At 33.6% G+C, this 26369-nt stretch overlaps 2 protein-coding genes across 2 annotated transcripts in view; one reads left to right on the top strand and one right to left on the bottom strand.

Moving 5' to 3' along the window:
* The window catches only part of LOC149791378 (3-hydroxyisobutyryl-CoA hydrolase, mitochondrial-like), a 44324-nt gene extending 44221 nt beyond the window's left edge, over positions 1-103 (bottom strand). Inside the window, exon 1 of the mRNA XM_089969933.1 lies at positions 7-103. The gene's annotated coding sequence lies outside the window, so the exon portion shown is untranslated. The remainder of the gene's footprint in view (positions 1-6) is intronic.
* LOC149791379 (phosphopantothenate--cysteine ligase-like) lies at positions 73-25279 on the top strand. The gene is made up of 7 exons (XM_089969935.1): positions 73-229; positions 8980-9068; positions 13601-13746; positions 15325-15539; positions 16677-16796; positions 20744-20809; positions 24441-25279. The coding sequence occupies exons 1-7, from the start codon at positions 104-106 to the stop codon at positions 24612-24614; spliced, it is 936 nt and encodes a 311-aa protein (XP_089826061.1). The 5' UTR covers positions 73-103; the 3' UTR covers positions 24615-25279.
* The last annotated feature ends 1090 nt before the right edge of the window (positions 25280-26369 follow it).

Raw genomic sequence — 26369 nt, forward strand, 5'->3', positions numbered from 1 at the left:
CTTTACCTGTCTTAATAACCTACTTCACCTTGCAGATTCAGAATGGTCATCAACGGAAGTGAGCTCTTTAGTTAAAGAAATGTAAAAAGTGATATGTTTTAAGATGGCTGAATTGGAGGCTTTCTTCCAGGACAATTCGCTTCCTGAGACATGTACAAAAAGTGAAGATGAAGCAAATGAGTTTATAAAATATTTTAAAGATACTGGAAAGCCTGTTGCTCTTGTTACGGTATAAAATATTTGTTATTCATGTATAATACTCTTCAATCAGAAACCTTTTCAAATTGTTTCTCTGCGGGAACATAATTTCGTTTGTAGACTCGATTTTCGTTGCCATCTTATGAATGCATTAGTCCCGGTAATATTTTCATCATTAATCTCATGTGGTTAGGATTTTTTTAATAAGTGTCAGGTTTTACTTTTCTCTTTATGTTGTTATTTCTTGAGCTTTATTTTGCCAGAAAAGTTAATTTACGGGTTCCAATATTATGTAAATCAAAATTGAAAGTAGCTCATTTTCAAGATGAGGAATACGCATTCATGTGACTTTCCTGGTTTGTCTCTGAAGATATGGGGTGTCTCACATCCCTCCAGTCACTCATTGAAATCTCCCGCAAACTCAAAATTGTTATTAAAATATAAACAAATCAGGAACAGACATTTTCCGGGTGGGTGGGTGTACAAACAGTGTCCATAGCTACGAAATCGTATCCTCGACCACTACGTAGTGATCCTATACCTTGCAGTGGAGCAAATAAAACTTGTTAAAGACAAAAGGGCAACTGGAATAAAAATCTTCTACCAAAGAAGAGTTATATTTTTCAGGAAGTTTTTGCCAGTGATAAAGTTATTAAGCCTATAACAGATAGATTATAGTTATATGTGGGATCTTCTTCAGTGCTGGTTGCAAAAAGGAATTTAACCTCAAATATAAATACATTTTTTTAATTTGCTCCAGATCTTACTAAACTGAGCCCTAAAACAAAAAATGCCACCCCTAGTAACTGATGGGATGATGCAACATATTTTTCAATTTATTTTAGCTCTTTTAAACCAATATATGCCATTTCTCTGGTCTGAAGGATAGTATGTTTAACTGAAATGAACATACAAACATTTTTAAAACTAATTGATATTACATAATAGTTAAAATACAAATTTGTCTGTGACAGTCACAAGTGTTACTATACCAGAAATACTTTTGTGGGGTAGACAGTGTATTTAGAAAGACAAGACAAAATTTATGTAATATAACGAGATGCCTCTCATGAAATAAAATTACTTGACCTACCATCAGCAGATTATGAAAAAAAGTAAATTATAAAAAAATATGGTAACACTTCCAGCATGAAAGGATAAGAGAATAATTGACAGAAAGAAAGGAAAACGCCATATAATAAAATATTATGACATAGATTTATTTTCTTTCAAAAAATATTGTCTTCACCCATTTATTCTTAGGGCATCAATTATGATGATGTAACTCTGGGGAACTAAACCAATATTGTCCATTTCTGGAAACGTATAACAGTTACTGCTTCAGTGTGTATTACATCACCCCAGCTGATGTTCAATATTCATAAGAATGTTATTTTTATCTAATGTCTTTCTTCTCAGATCCACTTTAAAAAGTGGGCATGCCTCTCTTTATTTGCTCTTGATTCAATATGTGTGCTGTGTGCACACTAACATAATTTTTGAATTTATTGCATCACTACTTTTGGAGTGCTCGTGAAAAAGATCAGAATTACAAGCGACTTCATTGACTGAATTAAAAGGTGGCACTTCTTAATTCAAAACTAAATATTTGAATGTCATTTGAACCTAACATTTTGATTATTTCAAAGAATGGTTTATATCAAGCATCCTTTATAACCTTTCCTTCCTTCCAAACTTTAATTAGGCTGGAGGAATGGTGAAATTTTTGACAAAGGCAGAATTGGGGGTTTTATCTTTAAGTTATACTATGCGTGATCAGTAGTCATTCAGAAATGATTTGTACTCCTACCTTGTAGACAGAGTACTATAATGTTCCTAAATGGATCAATGGAACAGCTGAGTGTGATTCACATCTCATGTTTTCTCAGCACATTTGAAGATTTTGCATAATAATCCTTAAACAACTTAACAAGCCATATTTAATACCAGTATAGCCACTGTTGAAAAATGAGTAAAACAGCTTTTATATTCTTTGTACAAATTTTTTTTGTCCATCATGTTAGTCCATCATATTAGTTAGAACTAAGAACTACTTCCATTTTCAGCCTTGTTTTTCAGTGTGCTATATAAGGACATTGCATTCTTATCTGGAAACAAACAGATCATAGTAAATAGGGCAAGCATTCAATAACATATTAAAAAAATATCCAAATGCAGTATAGCAAGCCTTATTTGGAAAGCGAATGACCATGAAAATCTTGTGTTAACTCTCATTGTAGGCAAAGTACCTTTTTGTGAACATAACAATGTAATTTACCATACATAGGCTTAATAAATTTATCATTAAACTTCCTGGAAAACAACTCACCTTGGGTAGTAGATATGACTCATGTTATCTTTCAGTCTTTGAAAATAGCTTTAATTGCTCCATGGCACGGTATAGGATCACTTTGTAGCCTCGACATGTACAACAGCATAGCTAATCATCTCAATGTTTAGATCACAGCAATGAGGACTGCCACAAATATAATCCAGACAATGGTCTCCTAAGAGATGTTAAAAATGCTTGTAGTACATATAAGGAGAGTATGAGTGGCAATGAGTTACTGTGAAATGACTTATATGATGCATGATGTGCAAATTTTAATGTTAAAAAAATAGAATTTTGTTCAGTACTTAAATTTTTGTCCATTTGCATATTAAAAGTAAGGTCAATGAAATCCTCCTTCTTTTGAAGTCAAAACTTCTTTTGCAGATCTCCTGTTCTATCCTAAGCTGACCTATGTGTTCTATCATTGTTGTTGTTGTTGTATGGTTTAATGCCATTTTTCAGCACACGATAGGCTATACATGGCAGCCAGTATTAATGGTGGAGGAAGAACCTGGGAAAACCCCAGAAAGAACCACCAACTAACAAGAAGCTACTGGCAAGCTTTCTCACATACCCACATTGGCTGAATCTGAGACTCAAACCCACGCAGACAGAGGTGAGATGGCAGTGATCCGTAATGGAAAGCACTGTAGACTACTCAGCCACTCAGGGCCTCATCTGTTCTGTCATGTGTATGAATATAACTATTTTTTCCCATGTTGCAGTAGCAGTTAATTTCTACAGTACATTCAACATATCATTCTCATCGTTTGCAAAATTTTATTAATATGCAAACATAGTTGTGTATCTGCAGTAGATGCAATTACATTTGCATTTCAATAATGATAGCCTTCAGCATTGTATGCCAGTTGGTTGTAGCTTTATCTAACTGGAATTTCTTCTTGTTTATACTTCTTTTTCCCCCTTTGTTAAATTGTACTGTATCACACATAAAGTTTAACAAATTATGCATATCAAATATGCCTTGTAGGTTATCCAAAATGGCTAATCAGCGTGTTTGCCAGGCTATAAAATCTATCTCAGATTGCACTGTTTGCTATTAATATGTGGCTTTTCTTTTTCACAGCTTTAAACAAATATCTGGTAGAACTTTGCTATCTAATCTGACCTGGAGTTGGCAGAGGTTTTTGTAAATCCCTATTTTTTAAAAATGTTCATATCAGCACTAAGGTTTTCAGTTTGAATATTGAAGTAACACTCACTAAAGTGGCTTTCAGTCTGTTAAATTTCTGAAGATATTACGTGTTAATTATTACCAGATTCAGCAACAGATTATAAGAAAATAAGAAAAGCAGGCTAATAACCCAGTTAATTATGTAAATTCTTCTTAAATGCAAAATGAATTGCTAAGCAGCAATTAACCTATTTATTTCTTTTGAATAAAGAGCAGAATCAAAACTATATTTCTAAATTTTGTAAGTAGAAGAATTCCATAATGAAGACAACTATAGCAAATTTAAAAAATGTATAGTCTCTAATTATCAATGAATGTTTCCAGGTTGGCGATAAAAGCTAAAGGTGATGTCAGTCAAAAGTTACGGTGCATGATCTCTCTCTCTCTCTCTCTCTCTCTCTCTCTCTCTCTCATGCATGCAATAAACATTTTATTACGAAAAAAGATCCTTTTTTATTTTAAAAAAAGCCTGTTGTGTAATACAGGATTCATAAACATTTTGTAGCTTTGTGCCGCTGGAATCGACCTATATTATATGCACTGAATTGAATGCTTAATGTAGATAATACAGTTTTTATATGTTTTGTTTTACATACTGCTAGGAACCAATTTTACATGAAAATATCGCAACTTTACCACATTGCAATTCTCAGTCCATATTACAAGTCCAACATTTGTTTTTCCACAAACAACAAGACACATTTTATTTCAAAAATCATGTTTGTTAGAAACATCTTTGCTAGAAAATAAATGGATACTCAGCAGCTTCCTGACTGGCCATTCTTAAGAAGTGTAGCTGTTGACCAATGAAAAAAATCTCACTCCATGGCCGGTGCTTGATTTTAGATTTGTGAAAAAAATAACAAAGTAATCTCTTTCATAAAAATCAATTTGTTGAAGGCATAAACAGTCACTAATAGAGGGCAGCCTTCAGTACTACACAGACAAATTTGGTACATTTAAAAATTAAAACAAACTAATATCTTTTTGTTTTAAGGCTTTGATTTTGTGACAACAAGAAACATTCATTCAACAATATATACATTGAAACAATAAAAGCATGATACTGACCAGTCACTGCTAATAAATAATTAAATTTAAGTTTTCTGCTCTAGTCATTTATCACAATATGGAGTGGCGGGGTTGTAGGCTGAAAAAAAGATATGGAGGGGATTTTTAGAAGAAAAAAAAGAACTAAATTTAGACATGAATCAAGGCGATTTTTCTTTTTATTCTAAATTTAAGCTAAATGGTAGGTCGCTAATTGAAAAATAATAAATTATTATATTTAGTTTTTTGTATAATGTCAGAGACCAGTTTTACATGATAATATGAGAACTTTATATCAAACACACTTCTCAGTCCAAATTTGTTGGCATAAATCTTTTTAGTTTTGGGGTATGGTTTTGTGATATTTTGATTTCATTTAATGTACACCTTGAAACCTTGAAGCACATTGAAAAGTAACTGTCCTGACTGACTGTTGTTGACTCTAGACAGGAAGCTTCAATAACAGACCTAGCGGCTGACTTCAGGTTAAGAATGTTATTCTGCAGCCGATGCCTGGTGATGCATCTAGGTTCGTTAAAAAGTAAGGACAGAAAATACCTTACTTTTTTGTTGAAATAACTTTGTGATATCAATGGCCGCTGATAGAATGAAACAGTCAGCAAAGTGTACACAGTTCTTTACAGTAAACAAATTGTCATCTTGTCTTATATACAATGTTATTTTCAAGGTTTTGGGTAAAAAGTAAAACAACAAACCACTTCTAGTATGATAGCTCATTTATTTTTTTTAATTTTAGTATTTGATGTGATTTATTATTTCAGAATATACTTTGGAAAGAATTATGACATGCATGTCATAATGTTCCAGTGTTCTTGATCGTACATGTCTGGTAGAAATAGTAGAGCTGCTGCATTCATTTGTAATCTCGTGTCGAGTTTTATATGTATTACTGTTTTGTAATAACTTCTTTAAAGTGGGTTTTGGAAATAGGATGAAAATAAAATGGAAACTATGACAAATTAAATAACTAGTACACAAGGCACTTTTCTGAAATATCATTTATTGAGAAAGAATATCCAAATGACAGCTTGATGCAGAATAATAATAATAATAATAATAATAATGAGCACTTTGTATAGTGCCTAATCTTTAGAAGCTCTAAGCGCTTTACAACATTAGACAACACCTATAAGATAAAAAACATAATAATATTATTACAAAAACAAACACCATGAAATTAGAAAAACACTAAAAAATAAAAAACATGCTGGGAATATTTCAGGTAGGAAACATTATTAGGTCTTTAAGTTTGTTCTTGCAGTAGGTATCACAGCATAGAATATAAATTTCTACTTTTTTACATGATAAAAGAAAATCTACAGCTAATCAATCAATATGATTGTATTTTATAGCTAAGCAATTTTTCTGATGTACACTCCATTGTAGACATGAGTAGGAAGATATCCAGGAATTGTGAAACCTCTTATTTTTTCTATATTACATGCATTTGTCTTTATGTATTCCTAGCTAGGCCAATGATAAATACCACAGCAAATGTTACCACTGTATAGTTTGTACAGGTAAAGGCATGAAATTGACACCTGCCGTGGTAGGGTTTATGGTGTTGGGGATGTCTCCCACCTGTTTGTTTAGAGTATCAAGGGGTGCCATAAAGCCCACTCTTGCTGCAATAAAATCTGTTATGGACTTCCACTACACTGAGTAGATTCCCACTTGATGGAGATGGGGGGGGGGGGAGGTTGGTGATCCACCAGACTTCCAATGCTCATAGTGAGCACTTGCCTCTCCCTGCCTCTCTGCCCATGTCCACTAGACTGAGTTGGCAATCCACAGAGTATGTGTTTTAGTAAATGCAGCACTAGCCTGTATTCCTCATCAACCTATTTCTTGCTGTCAAATCATTTTCTGCTTATCAGATTCAAGTGGGTTGCTCACCAATAATATTGCTGACTACATACTAGTGATTATGTAATCACAGCGGCCCAGAACATCGTGGGAGTATTTTGGTCTGATGCAGTAATACCTATCGGTATATGATGTCAAAATTCAAGTGCTCATAACTTAAAAATGTATTTGATTAAATTTTGATATTTGTTCAGCATGTACATTACATATACTAAAAGTTCATGTTACTTTTACATGGGGTTATTGTCTTAGCAATTAACTCTGATTTCACTTAATAAATATTTCACAAATTATATGCCAGGGCTTTCTCAGCATAAGCACTAAATTCCTTTACTGACAAATACAATGGCATCAAACTACCATTTGCGTGTTATGAAGTAAGTTCTTGAAGTCTTTCATTTGCTTGGGTGAAATTTGTATGCGCTGGCAGTTTCTTTCTAGTGCCATTTAATTTATGTTTTCAATGCATGCATTTCAGGGCAAAAATATCTCGTTTTTATCAATTAATTAAATCTCATTTTGATTTAATTTCTAAATTTATAAGTGACTACTGAATGCAGAGATAGCCCAGGCAGTAGAGTGGTCTAAAGCACCTGCTTTTACTGATCATTACCATCTCGCCTCTGTCCACATCAGACATGTTAAGTCTCAGGCTCTGCCAATGTGGGTAGGTTAGCAAGCTTGAGAATAGCTTCCCATAGGTCTGTGGTTCTTCCCAGGTTCTTCCTTTCAATTATACTGGTCTCTGTGCATAGTCTATTGCAGGGATGGGCAAAATACATCCAGTGATCTGGTTTTATCCGTCAGTTTACATTATGGGTGTGGCTTTAAAACACATGTATCTGGCACATACCTGGAGGGAGTTGCCTATGCATGGTCTTTTGTTTTTGCTGAAAAATGGCCTTATGTCCACAACAACAACAGCTATATGTAGACTACCTACACCTTATGATATAAATTACATGACTGTGAAGGAGGAGGTAGATAAGAGGTAAAGAAACAGAAAGTATCCCTGTTTTAGATTTGGTATTTGTATGAGCTGTTTGTGGTTACAGGAATTTGCTTAATTGATGTTTTTTGGTAATGGTACATGGTTTTCATTTGTATGATTCAGCAAGTATTTCCAATTCTAGTTTGGTTAGTTTATCACACACATACACACATGTGCACACACACACATTATTTGAAAGAGAAAAAAGATTACAATATTTTTATGGCTCAACTTCTCTGTCTTTCTTTCTTGCATTTATTCCTTCTTCCTTTAATTATTAACTTGTTGGATATTATACACATATGTGTCTTTCTCCTAGACATGTACGTTTTTTTCCTGGACCCTCATTTTATTTTTCAACTGGACCCTCAAGCAGTGTTTACCTTTACCCTCATTTGCACTTCAGAGACCCACACATTTTTAATTTGACCTCCAGTTTTGATACCCAAGTTGTTTTTTACTCAGTCTGACCCCTGGTTTTATTACCAGGGAGATTTTTTACTCTAAGTCTTACACCCCTAGGGGATACACTGCCTCAGGGATGTGGGTCCAGCACCCTAGGGGATACACTGCCTCAGGGATGTGGGTACAGAGCCCTAGAGGATACACTGCCTCAGGGATATGGGGCCAGGACTCTTGATTCCAAATCATACAGAGAGCTCTGGCAACAGCTTTCTGTTGTTTTTTTTCTTCTTCAAGAAAGGGTAAAAAGTATGCCATACTGTGCATTAATGCATGCGTCCAAGGCTCGGCTAATGTGGGTATGTGGGAAAGCCTGCCAGTAGCTTCTCGTGGGTCGGTGGTTCTTTCCTGGGTTTTCCAGGGTTCTTCCTCCACTAGTTATACTGGCCGCCATGTATAGCCTATCTTGTGCTGAAAAATGGCGTTAAACCCTAGAACAACAACAGCATTAATGCATGCAAAATTGTCATGTAACTCCTACATCAGTCTAGACAGAGGGTGTATATACCATATATATTTGCTTATAAGTCAAGTCCAACTGTAAACTGCACTGGCAGATCTTGGTCTGTGCAGTTTGTTAGGAGTAATCAGTAGAACAAAACAACATATACTGTGGTGTGCAGGCACATTATGGTATGGCAGATCAGGATCTTGGTTGTTTGCAGTTTGACTCAACTTATAATCAGTATATGTGGTACTTTTGCAGAGGCAAAGCTTATCACACAGTGTAACTTAGAAACGTACAGGGACATGAAGAAATTATACTGTAGTGCATAGTGTAACATGAGTGAATTATAGTACAGCCATTGTATTTATGAATTAAGAGCTTTGCTATATAATTATTGTGACCTGTTTTTTATACAGTCAGGTGGTACCAAAGTCCCCCTGGAAGGTAATACAGTCCGATACATCGACAATTTTAGCATTGGCACAAGAGGAGCTGTATCAGCTGAGTATCCTTTACATCGTAATAGTTTACTTACCATCTTGGACGGTCAAGCCTTACAAGTGTACCTCATATGTTGTTACTTACCAGCTTGGACTGTCAAGCCTTACAAGAGTACCTCATATGTTGTTACTTACCATCTTGGACGGTCAAGCCTTACAAGTGTACCTCATATGTTGTTACTTACCATCTTGGACAGTCAAGCCTTACAAGTGTACCTTGTATGTTGTTACTTACCAGCTTGGACTGTCAAGCCTTACAAGAGTACCTCGTATGTTGTTACTTACCAGCTTGGACTGTCAAGCCTTACAAGTGTACCTCATATGTTGTTACTTACCAGCTTGGACGGTCAAGCCTTACAAGCATACTTTGTATGTTGTTACTTACCAGCCTGGACGGTCAAGCCTTACAAGTGTACCTCATATGTTGTTCACTAACTATAACATGAAGCCTTACAAGTGTACCTGATAAAGTGATTCCTCATTCAACACTGTTGGAGATAGCCATACAAGTGTATTTGATATGGTGTTCCCTCATTATAACACTGTTGGAGGAAGCCATACAAATGTATGTGTTATAGTTATTCCTCATTATAACACTATTGAAGGAAGCCATTTAAGTGTATCTGATAGTTTTTCCTCATTATAACACTATCAAAGGAAGCCATACAAGTGTACATTATATAGTGCTCCCTCATTATAACACTGTTGGAGGAAGCCATACAAATGTATGTGATATAGTTATTCTTCATTATAACATTTCAAAGGAAGCCATATAAGTGTATCTGATAGTTTTTCCTCATTATAACACTATCAAAGGAAGTCATATAAGTGTATCTGATAGTTTTTCCTCATTATAACACTATCAAAGGAAGCCATACAAGTGTACATTATATAGTACTCCCTCATTATAACACTGTTGAAGGAAGTCATAGAAGTGTACCTGATACAGTTTTCCCACATTATAAAACTGCTGGAGAAAGTCATGCAAGAGTACCTGATATAATGCTCCCTCATTAGAATACCACTCATTATAAAGCCATACTGGTGTACATCTGTCAGGATGCAGGACCGAGACCATGATGGATATGAGGATAGACGGATAATAGAATATGTACATTAAAAGTATTATACAATACACCCGATCATCAAAAAATCATAATATCTACATATGTACATGTACCTGTTTTTAATATTTTGACATACAATGCCCTGGCAGTTAACAGAGACTGACAGTTAATTGGGTGCTGGATAATCAAAGTTCTACTGTACCTAATTTAATGCTCCTTCATTATAGTACCGTTGAAGGAAGCCATACAAGTGAACCTGATAATAGGTGAGTTTGTCTTAAACTGAAAAATATAATTCGGTCAATATAATAAAGTTCATGACCATACCATGTTATACCATGGATTGTAACAATGCTATAAAGATGTGCTTTATAGAGAGGTATCACTGTAACATTAACAGCTATCAACTTTGTCATACAGCATGCATAGTGAGGGACCACTGTATCAATAGCACAGCTATCAACTTTGTCATACAGCATGCATAGTGAGGGACCACTGTATCAATAGCACAGCTATCAACTTTGTCATACAGCATGCATAGTGAGGGACCACTGTATCAATAGCACAGCTATCAGCTTTGTCATACAGCATGCATAGTGAGGGACCACTGTATCAATAGCACAGCTATCAACTTTGTCATACAGCATGCATAGTGAGGGACAACTGTATCAATAGCACAGCTATCAACTTTGTTGTACAGCATGTATAGCGAGGGACCACTGTGTCAGTAACACATTCATCAAATGTATTTTACACTATGTATAGTGAGGGAACACAGTATCAATAAGACAGCCATCAATTTTGTTGTACACCTTGTATAGTGAGGGACCACTGTATTAATAACACAATCAACTGTCTCATACCATGTATAGTGAGGGACCACTGTATTAATAACACAATCAACTGTGTCTCATACCATGTATAGTGAGGGACCACTGTATCAATAACACAGCCATCAACTGTGTCATACACCATATATAGTGAGGGACCACTGTATCAATTACACAGCCATTAACTGTGTCATACATGTATAGTGAGAGACCACTGCAACAATAACACAGCCATCACCTGTGTCTCACTATCTACTTGTACAGGAGAGACATTTTTTTTCCTTTATGTTCAATTAAAGTCATAAATCACATCAAGCCTGGTCTAACTGCAAGCTGCACAGACCCAGACCTGCCATTGCATAAGGCATCAACAGAATTAGGAGATGTGCCGTTTGTTAGAAGTACTCAGTAGAATAAATAGGATAAATCCTAATCTGCCAATGCATTGTGATGGCAGATCAGGGTCTATGTTGTTTGCATTCAGACTCAACATGTAAGCAGTATATACTGTATTTATCAGTAACTATGGATATTATTCCTTTTTCAGTATTATTTATCTCCCCTGCAAAATGGTGTGTACAATTTTAGGGTAACTTTCCATGGCATTTTTAGCAGAAATATTTTAGGGAGAGTACAACCTTGCTGTAAAGAAGACTCCATAGGTAGAATTGTTTTCTTTTCGGACATTTTTCTTTTATCTCAATTGCAGAATGTAAAAGAAACTTAAGAAAAGGAATTTAATAAATGTACTTTATGACTAGGTGTTCTTTATATGGGGCTTTTCTTTATATGAGGGTGTTCACAAAGGTAAATTTCATTGTGGTTCATGTCTTACTGGTAATCAGAGATTTGGCCACAGTAAGACAGTATATCTTCTATACATCTTTATTTATACTTTTCTGTTTTTATAAACACACAAGTGGAGATTCTTGAATGACTTAATATCAGGAATATATGTTCTATATATTTCTAATGTAAGATGAGCCTTTATATTGCAGCCACTTCTTTTGACAGGAGCAATCATTAAAGTACATGAATTGAAAGCTCTGTCAGTGAATTGAGAATGATTGTCTCTTAAATAGAGTATTTTACTTTTGTGATATTTTTACATGGCACATTGTCCTAGAAATCCAAAAAAAAAGTTATTACATGGCACATTGTCCTAGAAATCCAAAAAGAAAGTTATTACATGGCACATTGTCCTAGAAATCCAAAAAGAAAGTTATTACATGGCACATTGTCCTAGAAATCCAATTATTATTAGTCAATAGCATTACTCTTTGTTAAAATTCTATTCCACAGAAAAGGTCATTGCACAGGAAAATATACTGAAGTATCTTGCAACTAAATGTTTCATAAAAAATGAATAGCTCATTGAAGTATTCAAAGCTCAGTGAAGTATTCAAAAATTAATAGCTCAGTGAAGTATTCAAAGCTCAGTGAAGTATTCAAAAATTAATAGCTCAGTAAGTATTAAAAATGAATAGCTCAGTGAAATATTCAAAAATGAATAGCTCAGTGAGGTACTCAAAAATGAATAGCTCAGTGAAGTATTCAAAAATGAATAGCTCAGTTAAGTGTTAAAAATAAATAGATCAGTGAAGTATTAAAAATGAATGGCTCAGTGAAGTATTCAAAAATGAATAGTTCCATGAAGTATTCAAAAATGAATAGATCAGTGAAGTATTCAAAAATGATAAGCTCAGTGAAGTATTCAAAAATTAATAGCTCAGTGAGGTATTCAAAAATTAATAGCTCAGTAAAGTATTCAAAAATTAATAGCTCAGTGAAGTATTCAAAACTAGCAAATTATGAATCTCTTGACATTTTCCAAGGTTTCATATAATTTTCATTGTCTTTATCATTTTCTTTCACAGGACTGTTATGTTGATTATGAAACTTTTATAAGAATTCTTTTTCATTTTCTAATGAGAGACAGAAGTCACACCCATATCATTTTTCATCCAATCTCTCTTGGATTTCATAGTAAATGTACCACAATAAACCTACTTAAAAAGTTTTGTCATATTACCAAGGGAGCCCAGATAACTGAGTGGTCTAATGTGCTCGCCTTTTCAGATCACTGACATCTTGTCTCTGTTGGCATGGGTTTTAGCCTCAGCTTGGCCAATTTCTTTAGGTGAGAATGCTTGCCAGTAGCCTCCCATAGGCCAGTGGTTATTCCTGGGTTCTTTGTCCACGATACATATTGATTGCCATGTATAGTCTGTCTTGTGCTGAAAAGTGTAATTTTACCCCAAAACACCACCACACCATATTAATGATGTTGTAATGATTATATAATTTTATAATGTTTAATTAGCTTTCGTTTTAATGTGAATATAATTTTATATATATATATATATATATATATATATATATATATATATATATATATATATATATATATATATATATATGAATGATAAATATTGAACTAATGATTTATATATTAATGATAAAAATTGAACTAATGATTTATATGGTCAAACATATGATAATGAAAGAACAAAATTTGAGGCAAAATGGGATTAGATTGACAATGCATAAAGATGAAGGCAGTATTATAATTTTTTAGAATAGTTTCATTTTTCAACAGAAAACTTCTTTTGCTCTGAAATTCCTTAACTAGATCTGTAGATATTTTTTGCAACATGGTTATGCTGTTATATTTCTGCACAGAGGGCGATCTTTAGAACCATTTACCAGGCATTTGCAGAACTTGCATTTATTAGACATTTTGGAAGTGATTAGCAATGAACATGATAGTAACTCAAGTGTTGTGGGTAAGAACCATAACTCTAATGTCCTAATTTGGGACAGAATAACTTTACAATATGTTTCATGTTCATCATTGATGAGTGCAGTTTTTCAAATCTCAATAAATGTACAACCTACAGTTTCATATAAATAAAATTGTTCTTATATGGGGTAATGGTTGAACCCTTTCTTTGATTAACAAAACGCAAAGCCAGTTCTGTCAAATCTGTATTGTGTTAGTCTGCCCAACTTGGTAAGTATATCTGTTGATAATTTGACCCCTAGGTGGATGGATGGATGGATGAACATTCCAGTATGGGATGTATGTAGTTTCAGTCATTAAAGCTGTCTCACACCAGAACATAGAAATTAATTTTAAGATGAGTCTTAACTTCTGACATCATTTTCACATAGCTGCAATTAGCGAGAACTCCGACCACTGAAATGAGTTTAAATTTCATAATTAATTAATATATAAATTAATTATGATATACATGCTTTATAAAGAAATGGTTTCATAATAAGCGGTTTAGCTATGAAAGGTTGATGATTGACAGGTCCATATATCATGGTGCTCCAATTTTACATCCACAACAAAAATAAAAATAAAAATAAAAAATTAGGTCATCACAATTAAAGTAGAAAATTTTCCTTCTAAATGTATTGTGTATCTGTTCAATTTTATTTAATGGTATTTTTTGTTTTATTTAGGAGTAAACATATCAAAAATATAGGATTTGTTCATGGTATTTTTATGTAATGTGTATCAATACATCAGTAGAACACACCAATTCAGTACCCAAAATCAGTATTCTTTTAGACAATGTAAGAGTTACATCCCTTTGCAATGGGTCAGCAGCCATTGGGGAAAACAATACATTACACTCAGTGAGTTATTTATTAAAATGCATAGAACAATTATATAATAAAAAAACAACTACGCAAGAATTTGACCTATATTATATAAACAGAATCTTTTACAAGACATATATAGATTTCTAAACATAAGTAATTTTTCCCCTGGAGACGGGGCCCTGAGTGGCCGAGTGGTCTAAAGCGCTTTCCATTACGGATCACTGCCATCTCACCTCTGTCTGCATGGGTTCGAGTCTAGGATTCGGCCAGTGTTGGTATGTGAGAAATCTTGCAAGTAGCTCGTGGGTCGGTGGTTCTTCCCGGGGTTTTTGTGGGTTCTTACTCCACCATTAATACTGGCCGCCATGCATTGCCTATCATGTGCTGAAAAATGGCGTTAAACCCCACAACAACAAAAAAATCCCCTGGAGACTTTTGACTTATTGCAAAGAGTTGTAACTCTTACTTCTCCTGGGAATGTAAAGAGTTGTTGGTCAATATTAACAATACTTTGAGATGTCTATGAACTGGCATCACATTATACAGCTTCACCAGCAGACTGACTGTGTACCTTTATATCAAATTATGCTGTTTTATGCTAATTCATGGCCATGTATTACTGGTCACATCCATAAAACAATCAAACATTTTTTTATCCAGAACCGAGTCTGGTTTAGGGAAGTTGAAATGTCCACTGATATTGCCATTGACAGTTATATTCAATGCTTTGTGTATTGTTTTTTTCTCAGTGAAGTCAGACTACTGTCCTCAAGTATTAAATGTGCTTAAGATATATCAAGATGTGAAGAAGAAAAGACAGCTTTTGATGCTGGAGTTCAGTACACTTTCCGAATACCTGTACCTGCTGAAAGCTTGTTCCCTTGCCTTGAGTCCATTAGGAAACAGAGCACTTCTGTACCTTGCTGCAGCTGTATCGGACTTCTACGTTCCAAAAGATAAAATGGTAAATTATTTTCTGAAAACATTTTCAAGTAATTGTAACACTTGTATTATTTTGCCTTTTTATGTGCCGATAAAATCTTAAATACAATTGATCAGATAAGGGAGACAACTGTGTATAGAAATGTTTATTATTGTATATGCATTTCTTCTTTATTGCCAGTATGCATTACTTTGTAAGCAAAGATACAACATGCCACTTGTATTTGAAGTACCTTATCACATATCATGTTTATTGGATTTGTTTAATAAATTGTATCATTATTTAACACTAATAAAAAAATCTTATGAATGAACACTGATATAAAACCTTATGAATGAACACTAATATAAAATCATATGTGCAGTCCACATTTTTACACAAGTATAATTTATGTGGGCATGGGGATTTAATTTTCAGCCATATTTTTGTAAAATATGGATACATATTTTATTGTCATACATCAGTGTAGTAACGTTTTATATGATAAACAATGCAGATGTTCATGTATTGTACCAGTATTTTGAGCTCAACTGCTCATAGTCCAAAATACTCTCTCTAGGCTACCATTTGTTGAATTCAAGTTACCCAAGGCTACCAGAATGCTGTGTCTAGGCTACCATTTAATGAAATTCAAGTTTCCCTGAAGCTACTGGAATAATGTGTCTTAGCTACCATTTCTTGAATTTATGTTGCCAAGGGGCTACCAGAATACTGTGTCTAGGTTACCATTTATTAAATTCAGGTTGCCAAGGGGCTACCAGAATACTATTTCTAGGCTACTATTTATTGAATTCCAGTTGCTCAGGGGCTACCAGAATACTGTGTCTAGGTTACTAGTTATTAAATTCAGGTTGCCAAGGGGCTACCAGAATACTGTTTCTAGGCTACTATTTATTGAATTCCAGTTGCTCAGGGGCTACCAGAATACTGTGTCTAGGTTACCATTTATTAAATTCAGGTTGCCAAGGGGCTACCAGAATACTGTTTCTAGGCTACTATTTACTGAATTCCAGTTGCTCAGGGGCTACCAGAATACTGTGTCTAGATTACCATTTATTTAATTTAGGTTGCCCAGAGGTTACCATTGTTATACTGATGTGTTTTATCCATTAAATTGATCTGACACTTATAATGAAATGTTTTTCTCATTGATCGCAGCCAGAACACAAAATACAGTCCTCAGAGGGACCTTTACAGCTGTCCCTGGAACTGGTCCCAAAAATGATGGCACCACTTGTCATGGAATGGGTCCCAAATGCTTTTGTTATCTCATTTAAGGTATTGATGAAATGAACTATTTTGATGTTTCCATAGTCCATATTATTCTGTGCTAATGAAGCTAACATTGTTATTTCTGTGCTTTGAATGTCTATGTCAAATATTCACTTCAAATAATATACAGTCCAGTGTATATTTCAGTCAGGTTAAACAAATTTTCAAAACAAAACGTCCTTAAAAAATGAATAATTTTCTCAACTTATCTTACATCTTAACAAAAAAATAATTTTTTAGTGAGATAAATGAATTAAAATTCCTGTAAAAGTTTATTTTGAATCAGATGACATCCCTTGCAGTGAAAATTCACATACAGATTAGCACCATTTTGAAAGTTAATTTTCTGGAAAAACATTGTGGGTATGACTGGTGTCTTTTTAATCTTTGAAAGCATGTTCATTGATTTTAGTCGATGTGTAACAAGGTATTAGTCATACCCATAATGCCTCAATTTTATTTAAGGCCTACATAAAGATGTGGGAAGCCAGTAGTAACACAATTGTCATCTGTCTGTTTCTTTGCCCAGAATTGCAACCAGCATAACTTAATAATTCATTATTGTAATTCAGTCTCATTGTATTGGAAAGCTGCCTAATTCATGAACATATGCTTTTTAAAACTTTGTCTTTCCAACCCTGTTATTTGACATAGTCACACCCCTATTTTGTCAGATTTGAATCTTCGCAGTAACAGTTTCTGGTAATCAGCACAAGCCAGGAACCATTCAACATATCTATATACAATTTGGTTTGAACTTGGTAAAACAGAAATAGAATTGCCTCATTGCCCAAACTACAAAATAAAGTTCTGAAATCCTCCAGCATTGCCTGGTCATCATAAACATCATCCGACTCCAGCATTGCCTGGTCGTCATAAACATCATCTGACTCCAGCATTGCCTGGTCATCATAAACATCATCCGACTTAGATTCCTTGTCTTTACTGTTATCTGTGGTCACTTATGTGAGCTATGTAAGTGAGACGTTGATCTGTAAAACCTATTAAAGAATATTTTGCAACTGTTACTGAATATAGTACTCTACTTGGCAATGAACAAGTATCAAATTCATGACTTGATCAAAAGATTGTCATCTGGGAAAACAAAGTAGGACCCACTGTCTTCACAAAGGAATGGTTTAAGTTCATGTGCACACAGTGAATTGTAGGCATCGAACAAGTATCAAATCCACAGCTTGATTAAATGACTGTCAAATGGGAAAACAAAGCCTTTACAACCCAAAATCTTATTGGCCAATGTGCATTGGCAGATAACTTAAGAAATATAACTTGGTAATTAGGTCTGGCTTCTGATAAATGAAAATATAAATAAAAGCACAACTTTTATTGCATCAAACACATAGTGTTTACACAGCAAAACACAAAAATATAATACAGATACGGGACTTGCATGCAGACGGAAGTAGTATACTTACTAATAAACATCGATGCTAAACAATATTGACGGACATTACAGTGGTTAATATTTAATTTACCATTATTATATTCAAATTATTAAAACTGAAATTAATGTAGGTGCAAATACTGCATAATGAATACCATAATGAAACAGATAAACACAATGCATATCATGTATGCATTTCTGAATAGGACTAGTGGAATGAAAAGCAAAAATATCTAAATTGATGGTGTTTTTTATGTACTGAAAATATTTTGAGTGTCCATTATTACCCCAAGATTTATCTAACTGTTTGTATGTCTCACTTTATAAGATGACTCCTGTTCCACATGAATCAAATTTTCATTAAAAACAAGTGATTTATAAGCAAGTACATTGATTATGTTTGAGCCACGTTCATATAAGGTTTGTTGATCCCTGACATTTACCAGAGCACTGAACCCTTGGGCTTGAACTCTTCACTTCTATTCCACTAAATGCATAAATTTTGTAATTGTATGTAATCCCAGTTTGATATGTTATGAAAACTATGCACAAAAATATTCATTTGAGATTGCAGTTTTATTATGTCATTTAGCAACATAATGTTGGGATCAAACAGCTGTATGACAGTGTTGTAAAGATGACTATGATAAATTCAATATTGTATGTATTGGATCTTTTTAAAAAAAATTATACAGAAATTTGACCTTTCCACCATTTATTTAGTGTTGTTATTTTATCATGCTATTCATGGGAGCCTTGAGTCACCCATGTTATAAAAATGAGGGAGGCTAAGACTGTGGCATGTTCTAACAAGGTCATGTCTTAATAGTACATTAAAACACAACAGTAAATCTTTAATGATGGGATTTAATATTATAATTGGTTGCTGTGTCCTAACAGTACATTAAAACACAACAGTAAATCTTTAATGATGGGATTTAATATTATAGTTGGTTGCTGTGTCCTAACAGTACATTAAAACACTACACTGAATCTTTAATGGTGGGATTTAATATTATAATTGGTTGCTGTGTCCTAACAGTACATTAAAACACAACAGTAAATCTTTAATGATGGGATTTAATATTATAATTGGTTGCTGTGTCCTAACAGTACATTAAAACACTACACTGAATCTTTAATGGTGGGATTTAATATTATAATTGGTTGCTTGTCCTAACAGTACATTAAAACACAACAGTAAATCTTTAATGATGGGATTTAATATTATAATTGGTTTCTTTGTCCTAACAGTACATTAAAACACAACAGTAAATCTTTAATGATGGGATTTAATATTATAGTTGGTTGCTGTGTCCTAACAGTACATTAAAACACAACAGTAAATCTTTAATGATGGGATTTAATATTATAATTGGTTTCTTTGTCCTAACAGTACATTAAAACACAACAGTAAATCTTTAATGATGGGATTTAATATTATAGTTGGTTGCTGTGTCCTAACAGTACATTAAAACACTACACTGAATCTTTAATGGTGGGATTTAATATTATAATTGGTTGCTGTGTCCTAACAGTACATTAAAACACTACACTGAATCTTTAATGATGGGATTTAACATTATAATTGGTTACTGTGTCCTAACAGTACATTAAAACACAACATTAAATCTTTAATGATGTGATTTAACATTATAATTGGTTACTGTGTCCAAACAGTATATTCAAACACAACAGGAAATCTTTAATGATGGGATTTAATATTATAGTTGGTTGCTGTGTCCTAACAGTACATTAAAACACTACACTGAATCTTTAATGATGGGATTTAACATTATAATTGGTTACTGTGTCCTAACAGTACATTAAAACACAACATTAAATCTTTAATGATGTGATTTAACATTATAATTGGTTACTGTGTCCAAACAGTATATTCAAACACAACAGGAAATCTTTAATGATGGGATTTAACATTATAATCGATTACCATGTCTTAATAGTACATTCAGACACACCAGTAAAGTTTCAATTATGAGATTTAACATTACAATTGGTTACCATGTCCTAATAGTACATTAAAACAAAACAGGAATGTTTTAATGATTGGGTTACTAATGAGACAGGAACTAAAATAAGTAACTATTTTAAAACTCAAATTGAGTAATTTAATGGCACCTGTATCTATACCTGCATCAGCTGATGGGCAGTGGTATACTTGCGGTCTGGCCAATGTAGCGAACCCCTGACCCATGAATTATGAGTACAATGCTCTAACCACTGAGCTACAGCAGTTTCCCCCAGTGAATATATCATTCTTGTAAAACCATAAAAGTTTAACCCACAAATATAAATGACTTCAAAGTATCAAGTTCATGCAAATTTGTTGGAGTTTTATTGTAGCTTTTGCTTCATCCCTAAGTTTGATTAGGGACTGTAAGTCTACTCAGTAACTATCTTACCTGATCCATATCTGTTTTGTCAAGTCAGTAGTAGTATGTGTTGATTATAACTCTTGGAATGGGCCAGAATTATTATTATCTAAGTACAATGTCATAAACAAAATGCTGTGCTATCTTTATTGCAGCTTGAGACAGATCCTTCCTTGTTGATAAGTAAATCAAAGCAAGCCCTAGACAGGTATCAGCATCAGGTAAGAAAGAAGATATATACTTAATCTGGCTGTTGAAGACTAACAGAATCCTTCATATCATTTCGTGTAGGAAAGGAAAATTCTACCCAAAAATCTGCATCGGACACAAGGGTTTACTGAATGTCTGATGCAAAATTCTGATTCTGAGGGTGAAATTTTCCTTTCAAACGCTGATGTGTATAACAAACTATTTTTCTCTCATTTCTGGCTGCAAAATAGTATCCAATCTGGTCAGAAATGGCATAAATAGGACAAAATATATGCTAAAAATGTGTCCATATTTAGAAGAACATATTATATTTGGTTTACATTTAAAGCTTGACCACAGTTAAAATTGTTGAATATTTTGAAGCAAGTTTGATATATTTATTTAAATAGAATTTTCCATTGCAAATATTACCATCTTATTGTAACTGAAATGTGTGTCATTTATACGCTAATGCATGCTTTGTGCATTATTGTTAAGTATTTCATATATTCAATGCATTGTCATTGTTGTTATGTATTTCATATATTCAATGCATTGTCATTACTCACTAATTATTTTTAAATGCATATTTTGTTAATTTAATCTTCTATAACAAAAAATGTTTTCCTTTTGAAAACATTTCCCAGTTTAACTACTGAAAGCAGATAATCCCATGACCTCACAAATATCCTCAAAATTCAGTAGTCAATCAAAACTGATTAGAGATGGTGGGAATCCACAAACTTCTGGTCATGAGTCCAATGTCTTAACCACTTATCCACCACAGCTCTCTTGGGTGGACATCTTGGTGGTTTCCAGGACACACTGTACTAATGGTATGGAAAAATGGGGACTAGCCTGGAAATGGGTGAATATAAAATGGAGTATATATGGGTTAGGCTGACCAGAATTGGTTAATAATGTAAGTTACGTTGTAGGAAAAAGAATCTTTTGAGAGCTTATCCTAGATGTAAGTGAGAAAAAAATAGAGACATTGTTTTATTGATGGAATTTCAGTTCTTTAACAATCTTGAGTTTGGAACACTCATTACTAAAATTAGCACCTGACTCAATGGTGTGGAAATGAACGCACGTTTAAAACACATGCAGGTCCAGAAAATGCTGTGGCTCATATCCTTTCCTCTACACAGAAGCTGACATTCAGGTTTCATCTATACTGATAAATATAGGTTTGATCATGAGCACTCAACAATTTTAAGTTATTGAATTTTTAATATCATGGTGTTTGCATAGGTTTACTATGGGAACTGAATTAGTACCGTGAGTCCTCCAAGTTGTCACTTCAGAGATGAGCCAAGGGAAGTAAGTAAGGATACAAGAACCATTGTGTCTATGAATTAACTCCCTTTGTAATGCCTGGTGAGTGCATACACTTTAATATTGGTGCTGTGATCAGCTTCCAAGTTATGAATCAGGACCTAGTTCCGAAAGAGGCAGGGAGAGATCCAGTGGGAAATGCAGATTTTACAAATTACTTTTATGCTGAAAAAGTGATCCTACATTTATCATCAAGGAGAGAAGATAAATGACACCAACATTAATTGACAATGTAGCTCCAAGCACATTACAGTTTCAGTAGTTTTACTTTGGTTTTGATAGTCAGCTAGGACTAGTGCAAGAAAATGTACACCATATTTAAAAATAGAAACTTGTAAAATCATTATTCATGTAAAGATAAAGTACATAAATAATTTTCAAGAATATAACACATCTCACTGGAAAAACTAATCAAAATAATTTTCTTTGGCAACAAAAATGTTGTAGTCATGTCAAATCAATCAGAAGAAAGTGGTGAAGGGGTTGTAAAAAATGTTGAGCTACACTGTGACTATGTTATATCAGAATTCATATTGTAACAGTGTGCATTATAGTGGGGTTTTATATCAGACTTTGTGTTAGAACAATGCATATTGAAGGGGTTTTTATATCAGAGTTTGTTATAACAATGTGTGTTACTATGGGGTTTCCCCATACTTTTTTCAGTTAATTTTGCCAATAATGACAGATCACATGTTCTTATTTAGTAGAAGAATTGTTACAGATACATTAGAATTTAATTAATAATGCATACACATAACTCAATGGTGTGTTTTTCCTTATTTTGCTCTACATTCATAATGAAATTAAATCTTTTTTTCTTCATTTTGGTCATTTGGAAGCCTTGGATAAGCTATCACTCCCAGTTCTGAATTAATGACTCTTTTGTCATTGACATTAATGTAAATTCAATCATCTCCTACAGGCTCTAAATATATAATTTATACATTTGGATCAAACCATCAGTTGTTATCACCCTCATTGACTTGAATATTCAGCAGTAAGATGTTAGATATTTTTAATTTAGTTAAAATTTATTTGCTTAGGTGGCACTCTACAGTTTCGTAGTTTGCATAGAGTTAGAATTTTAAAGAAAAAGAATTTCCCTGGCTTTCCTCACTGGTTATACTGGCTATTTAAAAAAAAACTTGTATATCTTAGGTATAATTCAAAGAACCTTTAATTCCCTTTATTTTGGTGTATGATTAAAGGGTGTAATATGGGTTATAGGGTATACAGCATGGCCTTACTCCAGATGCGCACCTTTCAAAAAAGTGCTAGCTCCACTTGGTCATTTTCACTTCCTGAACTTCAGAGGTAAATTGTATAGAAAGGAGCCGATAACGTTTTTTACATTTTATATCTTTGATAATTCATTCATTGCACTTTCAGAAGCTAGAATTGTCTAGTCTGGCAAAATTCATTTTCCCTATTTTAATAGCTGCTATGGATAGTGTGCTTTAGACTAATTCAGGCTGATTTTTTAGAACAAGGGAGCTGTCATTTTAGTTAGTGTGCTTAGATCATGTACAATTTCCAAAAGTACAATATCCAGAGAAATATCATCCACATTACATTAATGTAGCATGTAGGTATGCCAACATTCTCTCCATTGTGCATATTTTAAATGCAAACAACTTCGCCATACATACGTCACTCTCACAAAAGTACATAATAACTGGTGAGCGCCCCCTTAGAGCATTGTTTAAAACCTGAGGTAATCTTGATCATTGAGGAGCTTGCTATTTGATCCAATTGTAGAATCTTGTGACTTAGTGGACTTTCCTAATCTAATACTCATGATGCAGAGCACAAATGTATTGAAAGCATTTTCAATGTATTGAAATTATGCCTTTTATGACACATAGCCAATTTTTATATACACTTCTGAATATTGATGTGCAAAAAAAGAAACTGTTACTGTGCAATTTGAAGAAAATACTGTCCATATAGGAAATATTTGTTTTAAAGTAGAAAATAATAATCTTCCTTGACTTATGATTAAATATAGTTTCATATGACAATATTTGCTTGTGTAATTCCTTCCCCAGTAATCATCTCCACCATTTTTCTCTTCCTGTATCAAATATATTGAACCTGTTAAAGTATCCTATATACCTGGAAGAAATTGCATTATATATTTGTATGACCTACACCATATGCAAGAAAAGTCAGATTTTTTTGTTCCTATGGTAACAATATGATACTTAGAAAGTTTGATTCTAAAGATGATCTGTGTCTTCCAAGGGGAGATAAATCTAACCAGAACTGAGGATTTATTATCATACAAGTTTCCTCTGATTTTGGGAAATTTTTGTCTTTTAGGTGGTGATAGGTAACTTGCTTGACACACGAAAGAGGGAGGTGGTTTCAGTCACCAAAGACCAGGAAAACTGGATTCGACTGACAGACAAGGAGCTGTCGTTGGGAGTGGAAATAGAGAGCAAGATTGTGTCAGAAATTGTCCAGAAACATAAAACATTCTGCAGCCATGATTGACCACATGTATTTTTTAGTTTTCATGGCTTCATTGCAGAAGTAAATTCTAGTAAATCTGTTCAAAGAACCATATAATAAATTATGATCATATGAGATGATGTAAAGGGTTATAAAAATTTAAATCATATGAGATGATTTAAAGGGTTATAATAAATTATGTGAGATAATGTAAAGGGTTATAAAAATTATGATCATATGAGATGATGTAAAGGGTTATAATAAGTTATGATCATATGAGATGATGTAGAAGGTTAATAAGTTATGCTCATATGAGATGATGAGGATACATTTCACGAGTGAATTACAGTTGGTCAAACATTTCTTTATATATACTTAAAAAGCATTGAGTATTTTTTTATTGCATCCTTGAAGGTGTAAAACATAGATTTTCTAGAATTGTTTCAATTCAGTCTGCGCCAGTGCATGTAACAGTGTAGACTCATAAGCTTTATTACTTATATCACATCAATTAAAAGAACTCCAGGAATGTTATAATAATTGAAACTGTAAACATGCTTTAAATAGTATTATTTGTCCAATTAATTATTACTTTAAATTGAAAAAGGAACAAATATATTTTGTTAAAACATTTCTTGTGTGGATTGATGATACTGTGGATGTGGAGCAGTGGAATCCGACATTATTAAATTAAAGATTTCATTGATTGTCTGCATATCTGTTATAGCCTTGCCCATTTATTTTATGTCTACATTCAAACTTGAATTATGTTGCCTTGCGAAGCAAGCAGTCTATTTCCATAAGAGAGACTTCAAAAAATTGTATAGTCTCTGTTTTTGCAGTCAGCATTCATCAATGCCAGATTTGTGCAATGTTTACAAAACACAGGTATAGGTGAGATGTGAGTTTAAATCACCTAATAACCAAGTTTTAATGTTAATAACCTGTATCATTTCTTGTAAAGTTTATGATGGATATTGACAGTACATAACTCTAAATATCAAACAGAAACAGATTATGTTAATTCAGTCGATGACAATTTGCATGATTTTAGTGGAAAATGAGTATGATTCTTGAAATCTACTTGTTGTGGAACTGATTGGGGGGTGCATTTTATGACAGTCATGTCATTTCTTCACAATAGGGCATAGGCAGCTTTTATTTATTATATGTTGATATTGTGAGTAGAGAGAGAGAAGTACAGAAAAAATGAAAATAAACATGGAAAATATATCATATTAATAACAAATATATTTCCTAAGTGGAAAAGAATTTAATTCCAGAGGTGATGCCAGCACAGTGACAATACCACTTTTATCAGCAGTATCATTTCTTTGACACTATTTATGAATATGTAAATCAGTTTCAGTACCATCCACAATAGGTATGGTAACCTTTGATTAAATTAGGAAACATTGAATAGATACAGGTGAGATTGGTAACAATAGGGACAGGTGAGATTGGTAACAATAGGGACGAGTGAGATTGGAAACAATAGGGACAGGTGAGATTGGTAACAATAGGGACAGGTGAGATTGGTAACAATAGGGACAGGTGAGATCAGTTAAAGTTTCAACCTTTTCTGTTAAATTTACTGGTTACCCTAAGATCCACAAAGAAAATTACACTTAGACACATTGACAAATTTGTTGCATTGTTTATCATACCATGGCAAAAACTTGAAATAGTGATTACTTTGGTGTCTGTGTGCATCTCTGTCCATACATCCATGCAAATCCTGCATTAATCTCAATGTTACAGCTTGTATATGGTCAGTTTTTAAGTACAGTTAGCCAC

The sequence above is a fragment of the Sinohyriopsis cumingii genome, chromosome 9 (genome assembly GCF_028554795.1).
Source record: "Sinohyriopsis cumingii isolate HCF-2022 chromosome 9, ASM2855479v2, whole genome shotgun sequence".
Taxonomy (NCBI): Eukaryota; Metazoa; Mollusca; class Bivalvia; order Unionida; family Unionidae; genus Sinohyriopsis; species Sinohyriopsis cumingii.

Coding starts and splice junctions, on each gene's coding strand:
- LOC149791379 (XM_089969935.1), top strand. CDS start 104: ATGGCTGAATTGGAGGCTTTCTTCCAGGACAATTCGCTTCCTGAGACA. Junction 230..8,979: donor AGCCTGTTGCTCTTGTTACG/GTATAAAATATT, acceptor TTTTTTATACAG/TCAGGTGGTACCAAAGTCCC. Junction 9,069..13,600: donor AGAGGAGCTGTATCAGCTGA/GTATCCTTTACA, acceptor CTAGATCTGTAG/ATATTTTTTGCAACATGGTT.